The 13510-nt window shown below is 43.4% G+C and overlaps 1 protein-coding gene across 1 annotated transcript in view; it reads right to left on the reverse strand.

Moving 5' to 3' along the window:
- Nucleotides 1-13510, reverse strand: part of tll1 (tolloid-like 1) — a 35782-nt gene that overhangs the window by 19904 nt on the left and 2368 nt on the right. The window contains exons 2-5 of the mRNA XM_071517981.1: nt 1811-1933; nt 1211-1291; nt 501-674; nt 241-358 (exon numbers count right to left, since the gene is read on the reverse strand). Coding sequence (XP_071374082.1) covers nt 241-358; nt 501-674; nt 1211-1291; nt 1811-1933 — 496 coding nt within the window. The remainder of the gene's footprint in view (nt 1-240; nt 359-500; nt 675-1210; nt 1292-1810; nt 1934-13510) is intronic.

The raw sequence follows: 13510 nt of genomic DNA on the forward strand, positions 1-13510 counted from the left end.
AAAAAACTTGCACATGCACGAACATACAAACACACACTGAGCAGTGAGATTGGTGGGATGGGGAAGCAGGAGCAGGACAGGAAGGAAAGTGGAGCCATTGTTGAGTGACCGTGTCGTCTCTCACTGTGACCAGGTCACTACTGAACCCTCTGTACATGCACAGGCACACTCACACACACACACAGACACACACACACACACACACACACACACACACGAAGAGAAGCTCTACTAACTCACCCGCAGGGTCTGTAAGTGAAGACAATGTAGCTTTCCTCATCTGTCTTCTCAATGAACGTAACGCACGTCTGTTTCTCCCAGTGACGCATGGCCTGCTTAAACATGGCCCTCTGACTACCTGGAACACACACACACACACACACACACACACACACAGACACACACACCAACACAGTTACTTTAAACATAACACTTTCACACATTCAGATGAAGTGTGTCCTGTTAAGGGGAATGGGCAGTGGTCCAGTGGAACTGCTTACCAGTGAAGTTGCCTCCGATGACGTAGGGAATGACTCCTCCGGGCCATATCCTCTCAGCTCGGGACGTGGCCGCTCGGGGAAAGCGGCTCTTCACAACATTCCCAGTTTTCCCACCTTTCCCAGTCTGGCTCTTGGGACTGGCAGGTCCCTTGCTGAAGTTCTTAGGGAGATAGTCTAAGAAAGCAAGGAGAGAGAGTCAAATCTATCTTTGCCACTAATTCTGCTAACTGGAGCAGTGTGTGTGTGTGTGTGTGTGTGTGTGTGTGTGTGTGTGTGTGTGTGTGTGTGTGTGTGTGTGTGTGTGTGTGTGTGTGTGTGTGTGTGCATACTCACTACGTGAGTATTCTTAGAAATGGCAGTTCATAAATGTGTTCCCAGATTATTGGATGAGTCATAAGACCTTTCAGAGTTTGCTCTTAGATCCAAAGATGATCAAACTCAAACAAGCAGAAATAGCTCAGGCAGTTCAATATAGTACTGTTATATTTTATGAAAAAAAAATAACCTAATGTTTACTGAATGAGCTGAGTTGCATTAAAAAGGGCAATTCAAATTGGCTTCAGACGTGTCAAACTTTCCCATTATTCTTCACAGTTTTCAGATAACCACAATTGAAACAGTTGTATAGACATTTCCAAATCGAATAAAGCCTTAACCCATGTCTAGAAAGTGTCTTTAGTTGTATAAACCAGTGTGTGTAAGGTCCATACCAAAGCCAAATCTGCGTATTCTTTCCAGCAGCAGGTATAACGATCCTCTCTTCTTGGCAATTTCATGTTCCTCCAGGCCACCTGACACACACACACACACACACACACACACATAAAAGTCAAAACTCATAACAAGAACAATGAGCAAGACCTGCTGATATCCTCTGATGTCCTCTCTCTACCTCCCTCCTATTCAATTTATATGTCTTTCTCTGCTCTACTCTGCGGCTGATGGGTAATAAGAATGTGTGAGAGAGGAAACAAGAGTGATAGAGCATTACATGATGATTGTGTGAGGGAGGGTCCAGTGTTGATTGACAGCATTATAGCAGAGCTTTAACCAACCTGAAACGGAGGTGTGAAATTCTACACTTACTCAAAACTCAACCATCACCAGTCTGCTCCTGCTAGCCTGCTTTTCTTTCCTCTTTCCTGAATTCTTCCACTTCCTCCAAGACTCATCTCCTATGGTAAACTAGCCTCTCATTGTCACTTTCTATGTTTTTATGCCAACCCTCTGTTTCTCCTGTGTAGCACCAGTCCCTGTGATAAGAGAGGTAGAGTGAGCGACAGTGAGATGCTGCACTTGGGTCCACTCACCAGACGTGTGGCCCTGCCGGGAGTGTGTATGCATGTGTGTGTGCTGTGTCAGGTCTATCGTCCTGTCAATCTGGAACATGCGTAGATCCTCCTCGTCTAAAGCAATGTCTCCCCAGAATACAGCTGTAAGTCAAAACACACGTAATCACCATCACCATCACCATCAGCACCAGCATCATCATTATCATCGTTAGAAACATCATCTTTGTTATTGTTAAAAACAGAATTTCATCTTCATCTTCATCATTACTAGCACGGGAAAGAGGAAGGCGGGCAAGTTTGTTGTCTGTATGCGCTCTTTAGTGTGCAGAGCCCCAAGAGCCCAGCAAAAGAGAAATAGTGTGTGCTCGTACACCAGGCAGTACGGTAGAATTCACACAAGCATTAGCCAGCTCTAGGTCGGTGCTTGGTACATTCAACATACCAGGAAGCAGCTCTGTGATTTTAACTGGAGTGGCTAAGTCAAAGCATGAAGTAAATATTTTGTTCAGTGATCCTCTTAGTTCAGCACTGTGCTACCACAGCACTTTGATGTTAACAGGTGGAGTGTTTAAAGCCAATGTCGTTTCACTCTCTGCAGTCATGCACAATGGAGCATTGCGTTAGTTCAGGCAGAAGATTGAAGTCATGCCCGCCGCCATCAGCTGATCGGCTATCAGCTGTCCCGTCCAAACAGCACATCAGCTGATCAGTATCAGCTGACTCTTCCAATCACCAATCACATTCAAGCAAGTCCGTGAGGCGGTCTTTATAATCTGACAGCTCCCTCACTCAGGTGATCATTCATGCCTCTGCTGCTGTTGACCTCCTCCTCCCCAGCCTCCTCCTGCTGTTATCTGTACACAGGATGCTTGTGCAAGCTGTCTCTGAATTATGCCTGGTTTTATCTTGGGGGGCTTATTGCACTTATTGAGCATGAGTCTTTTCCGTCAAATACAACTGTATAACCATTTGTTGCAATAAACGGTCCAAACTCCTCTGGCGTAAGTGTTTCTGACTGAAGTTGTTGTTTTATATCAGCCGGAGCACCCACAGAGCTTAATATAGCTCTTTCTCTCTTTTGCTTTCTCTCTCTCTCTCTCTCTCTCTCTCTCTCTCACACATACACATACACACAAAAACACACACACACACAGACACTCTCAACCCCCCAGTAGTATTACGATGGTCCGATATCAGGCCATGTGTAAGCCTTTGGCAAGTCACACTCCAGTACTCCCCCCGCTCTCCCCTCCACTGCTTTGCCCTTCTCTCCCTCCCCCGCCTACTCGGCTCACTCTCCCTCGCCTGTCCCCCCTCTCCTCCCAGCCTCCCTCTTTCCAGACTTTCTGGCCAACAAACCTTCTCTTCAAACCTCTCAATCACTCCTGTTCCCACAGTCCCGGGGGCTGCCTGCCTCATCTGCCTCTGCCTCTTTCCCTCTCATCTTCCTCGAAACCTCCCTTTGCTCCCGCTCCACCCCCCCATCCTTCTTCACTTCTCATGCTTTAGAACAATAAACACTGTGGTGTGTGTATGTGTGTGTGTGTGTGTGTGTCACACAGCTTTCAACATCAGACGCAGAATAACTTGGATCCCTAAATCGCCCCCCCATTCTTTTTCTCTAGTCTTTCTCTCTGCTCCCACTCTCCCATGTCTGGCTCTCCCTCTTCCCATATCTGTATCTCCCAACCTCTAACAATGAACAGCTGAACGATAACCATCGCTATATGATTAGCAGGGTTATTGCCCTCTATAGGGATTCAAGACACCAATACACTAACAATGGCATTCGGGAAAGCCTATCTTTTAGCTAATCAGGATTGCCACTAAAGGAAACGGGGGGTCAGTGTGCCATTGTGCTTCACTCCATACTATTGTTGCAGTGAAGAGCATACCACAATGGCCGCAGATGGTTTATAAATCATTATATCAGATACAGACTGGGAGTGTGTGCTATTGAATGGTAGCGTATGATATATAAATTAAACAGATATGAGGTTAGACAGTAGAGCAGTTATGGTGTTTCATATTAGGTTAGAGGTCAATTCCATTTTAATACAAGTGCATTAACACAAAGGCAAGCTATACATGCACAGAAAAGGTAATATTTTTAAGGTTTAATCTAAAACCTACGAAAAAGTCAAATTGATAGAGCATCAGTTAGGGGTTCAGGGCAAAGAGGTTTTATTTGTGAATCAACGCACAAGTGCAGGTGCAGGTTCATAGGACTTGCTCACTCAGGTGTGACCAACAGATTTTTGGTAATTTTGTGAACAGAGGTGCTAGCAGAGTGGTGGCATATCTACAGCACAGTCGAAAGGGATTAGATTAAGAGAAATAAATTGTCAGTAGGTGTGGTAGGGGCTGGCGTCAGTCATAGCCAATCAAAACAGCTCCTCTCATTGCCTAGGGAAGGGTTAGGGTTAGGGTTAGGGTTAGGTTTAAAAACAGTGCAGTCCCTGCCGTGGCACACTTTTGTAAGGGATGACAGTTTTGTAAGGATGAGGAGAGTCCAGACTGGCTCCCTGTCACTATGTTTACTGTGTGTAATGATGCACATCAGTTACTTTAATGTTGGAAGACAACCATTCAAACAATAACAACATGTGCAGATACAACTAACTTTGTAGTACAATAAAATGTACTACAAAAGATGTACTAGTAAAAATGTGTTTCCATTATTTTGTTGGTTGCCTGTAGTTTTGTTTTATTTAAGAGTTATTTATTTAAAAGTTTGCACTCAGTTAGCCATTGGTTGAAGAATTGAGATCAAAGTGAAACAAAACATACATAAAAGGGTTTTATGTGATTTTGGAGAGGTCTGTGTGGGTGCGCCTTCGCCAACTAAAGCCACAAAAAGAGTACAGAACGCCTGCGCTTAAGCTAAGATGTGGTCTGAGTAGGCGGAGGCGCAGGCCTAATTTTTGATATCAAAGTTGCACTGCACCACCTCATTTGTATTGACATTCCCCTCTCATGTGCTCACCCGCTCATTTCAGCGCAACAAATGTCATGGCAAACCACAGAATTACTGAATGGGCGACTGGACACATGTTAACAGACATACTGGCTGCTGTCCTTTATCCTGAAGAAGGTTTTATGTGCTGAAATGTCGAGTAAATTAAAGCTTTTGCATCGGAGTTACGAGTGTGCGGCTTCTCCCTTCTTTTGATGCTGTGGGAATCAGACCTGTGACCTTCCAGGTAAAAGATGGTCTCTCAGACCACTAGGCCGCCTGCCACCCAGACAATCAATCCATCAATCAATTTTTCAAACAATCTGTGTGAATTTCCTTAGTTCGACTGCATCTCATGCAATAGGATGGAAATTCCCCTGGCTTCTGTTTCTATTTGTGGGGCAGCATGTTTGTGACAGCGTATTGAGAATACAGTGCTAGTAGTTTCAAATATTTCAGGACTATAAGGGAAACTACAAGGACTAAAAGTTTTACAGTGCTTCAAAAGAAGCTGACACAGCAGTGTGTGTGTGAGAGAGAGAGAGAGAGAGAGAGGGAGGGAGAGAGAGAGAGAGAGAGAGAGAGAGAGACGGAAGCAGAGAAACAGTACAGTGATAGTAAGTTTGGCCCATTGATTGTTGGGGTCTTGTTAATCCATAGAGATACCATAAATAGCCCAAAGTCAAGGCAGTGGGTGAGGAGGGGTGAGGACACAGAGGTAGGGAAGAGGGGAGGAGGTGCAGGAGCAAAGGTATTGATCCAAAAACCCCAGGACGTCCCGGGAGGCCCACATCATGCTGACCAGGGCCTTACTGTTCGCCCTTCAACAGGGGCACTGCACCAAACCCACACACGTAAGCATGCAGGGACACACACACGCACATAGGAGTAATGCACCAAATACTGCACACCGTTTAGTGCATCTAGCACCTCCCACCATGTCGGCTGTGTGTAAAGGGAGCGAGCCAGTTAGCGCTGTATTGATCAAGCACTTAGGCTGACAGGAATCGCTCCTGCTTTACACTCCAGGCCCAATCAAAACCGTCAGTCACACTTACAGCAGGGGCTCTATCTGTGTGTGTGTGTGTGTGTGTGTGTGTGTGTGTGTGTGTGTGTTGTATGACAATATCACATAATAGTCTTGCCTTGATACATTGTCATCCCCTTATGCATCAATATATGTTCTTACATTGTGACCGGCAGAAAGGAATTACACGTGAGCCAATAACTGCATTTTTCAGTTTATCAAATAGGTTTCGAAAAAGGGTTTATGACACCAAAAGTGGTCGAATTTTCTCAGCCCACAGGGGAGCATGAAATCCTTCAGCTGGCATTAAAACATGCAAATCACCAAGATTTAGTGATGAAAATGTACCTCATCACATTCATTTTCATTTCATCTTTCGCAGCAGTGACTGAGGCATTACAACCAGCTTATCTAACCTCATAGCACTGTAAGCTAAAATACTGTGACAACTCCAAAATAATTTGCTCCTGGGACCACCTGCTGTAACTAAGGTACCTGCTCTAATGTATATTTTTCCATTCAGAGATGAACAAAAGAAGTCAGTGGACACAAAAGGCTTTGCCATGAACAGGTTTACAACACCACTGTATGTCAGTTTTGCATCTAGCACCCCTCTCCTATATTATTTCTTACATCTTCATTTAGTGCTACTGTTGACATTTTACATACAGTATGGCAATACAGCATGAGTTCACTCAGTGGGGTATAGCTAACACACACACACATACACACACACACACCCCTCACTAAGCTCCTCATTAAGCAGATATAAGGTCACACTCTAGGTGGGCTAAGATGTGTGTGTGTGTGTGTGCGCATGCATGTGAACATGTGCATGTGCGTGCACCCTTCCATTTGTGTGACATTATTATATATGACTGTGAATGTGAATGTACCGCAATATTAAAAAGAGATTATCTTGGCCCTGGTGGAGGATTTTCTCAGAAAGTAATCATTGTGCAAGCTGCTTGCTGCACATTAACCCTTCGAGGATCGGAGGGCAACAGCAGGTGCTGTTGTTCACTCCTACTGTACATTGACACCGACTGACAGGAGACGTTCACAGTAAGGCTAGAAAACCAATGACAAAAATACTAACCCAAATGTACTCACTGTTTACAGCTATACAACAATGAAATTATCCTTTATGGTTTATGGCAGAATGATGCGGCACTTTGTAACTTGTTAGAATGTGGAGGGATGCGGCGGTTGGTAATGTCATAGGATAGCAATGTGCTTTTGGGGGAAAAAAAACTGGAAAATGCTGGAGCTTAACGTCAAAGCTCAAATAATTTACAACCCCACCCTCTGTGCATGGTTGTATGTGTCAGAGAGAGAGAACGAGAGAGGGAGAGAGAGAGAGAGAGAGAGAGAGAGAGAGAGAGAGAGAGAGAGAGAGATAATCTTGACTTCTGTGACAAGATGAAATAATCATGAACAAAGGAGTGCAGTGTGTGTGTGTGTGTGTGTGTGTGTGTGTGTGTGTCTCACAGACTACTGTATGAGATCATGTAAATGGATTTAAGGAGGAAATTGAATCGAATCCCTGATAACAGCAAACTTTTCAACTCAGTTCACGAGTAACACCTCCAAACTTTGACTTTCACCATCAAATACATCAGCAGATATTATTTTGTCACATTTTAACTTGGATTTCAGTTAAAACTGTTTATCAGTAGATGTTTAATGATGTAGACCAGTCAGTAGTCTGTGCTGCTGGAGAGGTCAATTAAGGATATTGTATCTGTGGGCTCAGAACAACTGAGTTCCCAAACCCTGCAATACACACACACACACACACGTGCGTGTGCACACATGCACATGCACAGCCCCACTAATCATATGTTTGTACTATCTTAAACACAGACGAAGATACTGACAAAGACCCAATTACACACCTCTACACAGATCACTGTGTTTACCTCCAGCACGCTCACACACACGCACATACACACACACACACACACACACACACACACATACAGTACATACACAGTATCACAACAGAACACAACAAGAGGAGATGAAAACTAAGGAGAGCTTTGGAGAAGACTAGCAGGGTTGAGTGTGTGTGTGTAGGTGTTTGTGTGTGTGTGTGTATGTGTCGTGTCTCTGTGTGTGTGAAGACAGGCTACAGTCTGTGGTGGAAGAGTTTCCTCTTGCATGAACACAGACAAACAGATGGTGGTGCAGTGAGGCAAACGACTGGACATCTTAAACGGCCCACTGATGAAGCCCAAACTGATCATGAACAAATCCAATTAATAGGGAAATGCAACTTCAGGTTCTCATCAGTTCTCAACTAGAACGACTTTATTTGTAAATCTGCAACGTATATCAACATGAATATTATTGTGTGCTTGCAAGAAAAACTCCCATCTCATCCCAAATTAAGCCTCTATGACCTGAGAAGAGTACGAACCACTGAGGAGAAATGGGACATGAAACTGCCAGAGGTGGAGAGAGAACCAAAATATCCCTCTAAAGTAGAAGTACTGTTACTTCAGTAGAACTAAAATATACTGGTGTAAAAATCTACTTGAGTAAGAGTAAAAAGAAGCTCATTTAAGGTGTACTCAAAGTAATATTTACAGAGTTACTCAAAGTGGTCGTATTCGTTATATTTTGTATTTGTATTGTAATTTATACAATTTGAAATGACGTGAAATAGCTAAAATAGTTGGAAAATTACAGACTCAAAAAATATACAAGTCCAAAAAAAGTAATTAAATTACAGTAACAAGAGTAAATGTGATTTGTTACTTCCACCCTTGAAAAAGGCTTAATGTGAAACATCACAAACACATTTTAAGAAACACTGAAGGGGATAACAAGGAATGAAATGTTCTGTACAAGGATGGGAGAACACATAATATCATATGACACACACACACACACACACACACACACACACACACACATGCGTGCACACACGCACACACACACACACACACACACACACACATACACACACACACACACAGAGAGAGCTGAAATAACCTCCCAATGACATTACTGCAACACTGAGATTCATATCTAGCAGGTCACGCGTTAGGACTAAAGTTGTGACAGGATGCAACAGAGACGATGTTTCTACATCACACAAGATGAACTGCTGCTGTTTACCTTTCCTTCTATCATCCAACTGAGTAGGAAACACATGATCTGCCTGTAAAAAAGCTTCTGAATCCTGTGTTTCCTAAAGTGTCCAATGGGAGAAATGTTAATATGTGAGACATTTTGACCATGGATGTTTTAATCACCTCTATGGTTTGTTTACTGGCCAAATAGAGACACATAGCTCCTTCAGATGTGCCTTTCTGTGGAGAGTTCACAGTGCAGTGTCAACCAGTCAGTGATGTTGATCAAACCTGCAGTCTGCTTTATGTCAGTTGCTTCAAATCAATTCATATCACTTAACAGAGGAGTGAAACTGGTCTTAGTCTCTTTAGGGTTGAGTATGGCAGTTGCACCGAACTCACAGAATCCAGGTGCATCTATAAGGATTCAAGGATTAGAGGATATCCAAAATATCCTCGGGCGGACCGGACCAAGCATACTCTATGTCCCTAACTGACTGACTCCCCATTGTTGAAAGACGCATGCGCACAAGTCCGTTTGTGTAGGCCATCGATATAACTAATTAGCCAACATATTTACCCTTGAGCTGTCGTTATTTGTTTATTTGTAAACAGCTAACTGTAGATAAGAGGTAAGCTATCGTCATTTCATTTAGATTACCGCTTGGTGTGTCCTTGCTTGTTTGTATGCACAGATGTATGGCTGTGTCTTCTGGAACCTACATGAAAAGAGGTTCAGGTATCATTTATGGACGGAAGGTCATGGGTCACATGTTTCAGCTCCTGACAGATGACGTTCCCCACAGGCTGCGTTCATGGCTCGGCTAGTTTTGCCTAGTCTTGTTTTAAATTGGGGATGGTGGACAGTGCCGTTCTGTCTATCCTGTGTGTTTCAGTTTGTACAGTGAAGATCAACAGTAGAGTAAGAGCCACGATTCTCACTCATGCAGGTGCGACTGCATGGTGCCACATGCATTAGCAGACTAGTTTCTTTAAAGATGACGTAATGTTACTTTCAGCGCCATTAATCGGTTCCAACCAACGCTCTTCACTCGGACACACGCAGCACATCACGCCTCCACTCTCACGTGTGCCGGCGTACATATCACTGGTGGAAACACAGGAAGCAACACACCACCGAAGCGTCGGGACGGTAGGTGACATAAAAGCACTCAAACATTTAATAATTGAGCAATGCGCGGCAGGTGGGAGGAGTGACAGCGGTGCTGACTCATGGCTTCTCCGGCTCCGGAACGCCGACGTTCCAAAACAAACATTCCGCTCTCCGCGCAGCCGGAGAGTTTGTGCTGAGGCGGGAATCCTGAGGAAGACTTCGGAAGCTCGGTGGCAGGAGCACTCTGCTCGGGAAAATCCTGTTTAATATAATATGAGTGAGACCGCTCGTTCTCTCGCTTACACACACACACACAACACACAGTCACACACACACACTGCTCCAGTTTCCTTCCTATTGAGGAATGGGGGAAGGGGTGAACAGTAGCTGCAGCTCATTGTCACGACATGGTGAGCTTCACTCTCGGACTGGGATGCTCAGTGCGCGTGCATACATGGGCACGTGCACATACACACACACACACACACCAACACAAACACAGTGACTAAAGTGCATACATTTAGTCATTTGAATCTGAGGACAAACTGACAGTAATGGCTATACAAAATAATAGTCACACAAAACAAAGACTCTTTAAAACAAGACCTGGAGTCAGAAATGCACAAAATACAATTTTGTTTAATTAGGAATCAGAGCACCGCAGGTTGTTTTTGGTTTTTTACATTTTTCCACTTACCAAGTCCCAGGGAAACCAAATTTTGTGGATATGTTTCAAACCTCCCCCAGTCTAAAAAAATGTATCAATTGGCCACATAGTGGTGCTATCACAAGTAACTTTACATTTTAGCCAATAATCTTTGAACCATATAGCATAGAATCAAATTTTTTTCCTTTGATTCCTTGGCTCCATTCCTTGGATTCCATTGCACATACTGGTTTCCATTTCCGCCATCATAATTTTTACACTGTTTTGAATTTTATGCAGAACCTATTTTTTGCTATTTCTCCTGCAAATTTGATTGAATCTGCATGACGTTTTACACATAGTAAAAGAATTTGGCTGTTAGCCAGAATTTTGACAATCCAAGCTGTTTGGCCGTGGTGCACAAATGAAGTTGGCAGAGAAACATGCAAACAGGAAGTGAGGCATAATTCCTAAACGCTTGTTTCTAGAGCAACCAAGCTTAACATTCGCTGCCATCAGGCTGACCTCGCAACACAGCACATTTGAAGTGCCTACATCAGTCCTCTTTTTTTGTTTTTTAGAGTCAACCACTTTTCAGCAGTATATTGGTTACTGTGAACATGGCGTAATCTGCCAACATGCACATTTATTCCCTACAGCTAGAAACAAGATCGGCAAACATGAGCCAGTGCATGTAGGCAGCTGGGTGGAGATCGGAAGGTCCGGCCCGGGTTCAAGCTCAGTGGAAGTTGTGACAATAAGTTTCCACTCTACTGAAGTGTCCTTGAGCAAGACAATGAATCCCTCACTGTCTGACCCTGCGCTCTGATCGCCCCGTGCAGAAGGGAAAACGAAAGGGAATTTCTCCTAGGGGGGAAAAGGCAGAAGTCATGCTGCATCTTTGTCATTGTTTCTAAATAGAACGGCTCAGTCTGTGCATGACAAATGACCAGAACACATCGCGACTCTCCACTTTTTGTTCTGTATTAGAAAATCATCATTGCCATCATTGCCATCATTGCCACTACTGTACAAAAATCCCAGCCTTTGGCGCAGTGTTAGCGTTTACAGTAAAACCTTATTTGTGCGAACTTCAGACATCTGAACTCACCAGTCAACCAAATGGATATAATAAACATTTGATTTGAAAATGTATAGTATGCATCATACTATACTGTCATTACGCACCACTATTATACACTGCTATTGTATTTGATGTAGAGAAAAGGCCGTTAGTCCCTTGAGTCCATGTCCAGTGTCTTCACCCCCTTTAGAAAAGACCTGCAAGACCCACGGCTTCCATTCGGACACCAAGGTTTGTTTAGCTTTCACTGTGTGTGTGTGTGAGCATTTTATGAGAACAGTGATTTGAAAGGAAGCATGAATGACTCTTAAGTGAGCGCAGGAGCCCGCGCATTTGTGTGTGTGTGTGTGTGTGTGTGCGTGTGTGTGTGTCATCTCCAGCTGAGTAGCAGGATGCAGACAACCAGGAAGAGATAAGCGCGGGTGAATGGAGGGAGCTCTGCGTGTGTGTGTATCGTGTGTGTGAGTGTGTGTGTATGTGTGTGTTCACGCAGGGAAATCACTTCACAAAGGCCTGGAAGTGTGTGTTCTCCTGTCTACCAGTGTGGGACTCGGAGGAGATAAGCAGACAGCCAAATATTCCCCTTGTGTTTTCCCAGCAATAACAGGAGGCGGAATACCAACCACTCAGACCGATGCCATAGGGTCAGGCCTGGAATGGGCCGCGCTTCCACTTCTTACACGCTACACACACACACAGAAAGAAATGGCACACACTCTATACACACAGACAACAACATGGGTCCACACACTATACATTAGGCCTATAGAAATAAAATGGTCCAAACACTATGCAGATATAGAATGTAATAAGTCTACACACTACAACTTCATTCATGAGTTATGATATCAATATCACCATCAATATCAATATTTATTGCTTTAATCAATGTATTTTATGTAAAACTTTTTGAGTTGTATCCTATGTATGAATGGTGCTATATAAATAAATAAACTTAAACTTAATATGGCAGACACAAGATAAAGGAAGATGAAAGATACAAAAAATAGGTAAAAGAAAGTGTGCATCTTTTTTCTTCTCTCATTCTACTTTTTTCCTCTCTCGTTCTATTTTTCTGTATTTGCTTTTCATATTTTGTAAAGTGCCTCTCATGACTATTACTATCTAGTGACTATCATGTAAATTAAATTATAAATAAAATGTATTATTGTTATTATACTCTTGCTGCAGTCTCACTCAAATTATCCCAAAAACAGACAAATCCACACATGCTGTGCTACTAAACAAACAAAAATCCCTACAGGGAGTGCAATAACAGGTAAGTATTAGGGAGAGCTCTGGAAAATGGTAGAATGTGTGTGTTTGTGTGTGTATGTGTGTGTGTGTGTGTGTGAGCGAGCGTGCATTAACAGGAATGTAAGCATATGAGTATAAATACATTCTTTATATACGCTGTTATTTACAGCAGAAAAACGTTGCGCGTGTTTTCTTACTAAGTTATTTTAACCTACAAGAGTCGCTCAGTGACTCAAGCGTTTCTAGACTGGCTGTCTCTCTGTAACCTGCCAGGCCTCCAGCCAAACACACACACACACACACACACACACACACACACGGTGAGTTCTTAGGATAACAAAAAACCACAGAGTCGTGGGATTACAGTATCAACATAAAATCACCCACATGGAGATCACTGTAACCACATGCACATGAACAAACATACAGACACACACTCACACACACACACACTGTGCTGTCAGGTCAGTGTATTTGGAATGTATGGAATGTGTGTCGGTCAGCTTGTGGAAGCTCAGAGTTCAGGGTGGAGCTCTTATCAGTGCAATGTGTCA

This window comes from Centroberyx affinis, unplaced genomic scaffold (genome assembly GCF_046629955.1).
Source record: "Centroberyx affinis isolate AG114_WGS23_722 - 3 ecotype Tasmania unplaced genomic scaffold, CSIRO-AGI_Caff_v1 ptg000547l_1, whole genome shotgun sequence".
Taxonomy (NCBI): Eukaryota; Metazoa; Chordata; class Actinopteri; order Beryciformes; family Berycidae; genus Centroberyx; species Centroberyx affinis.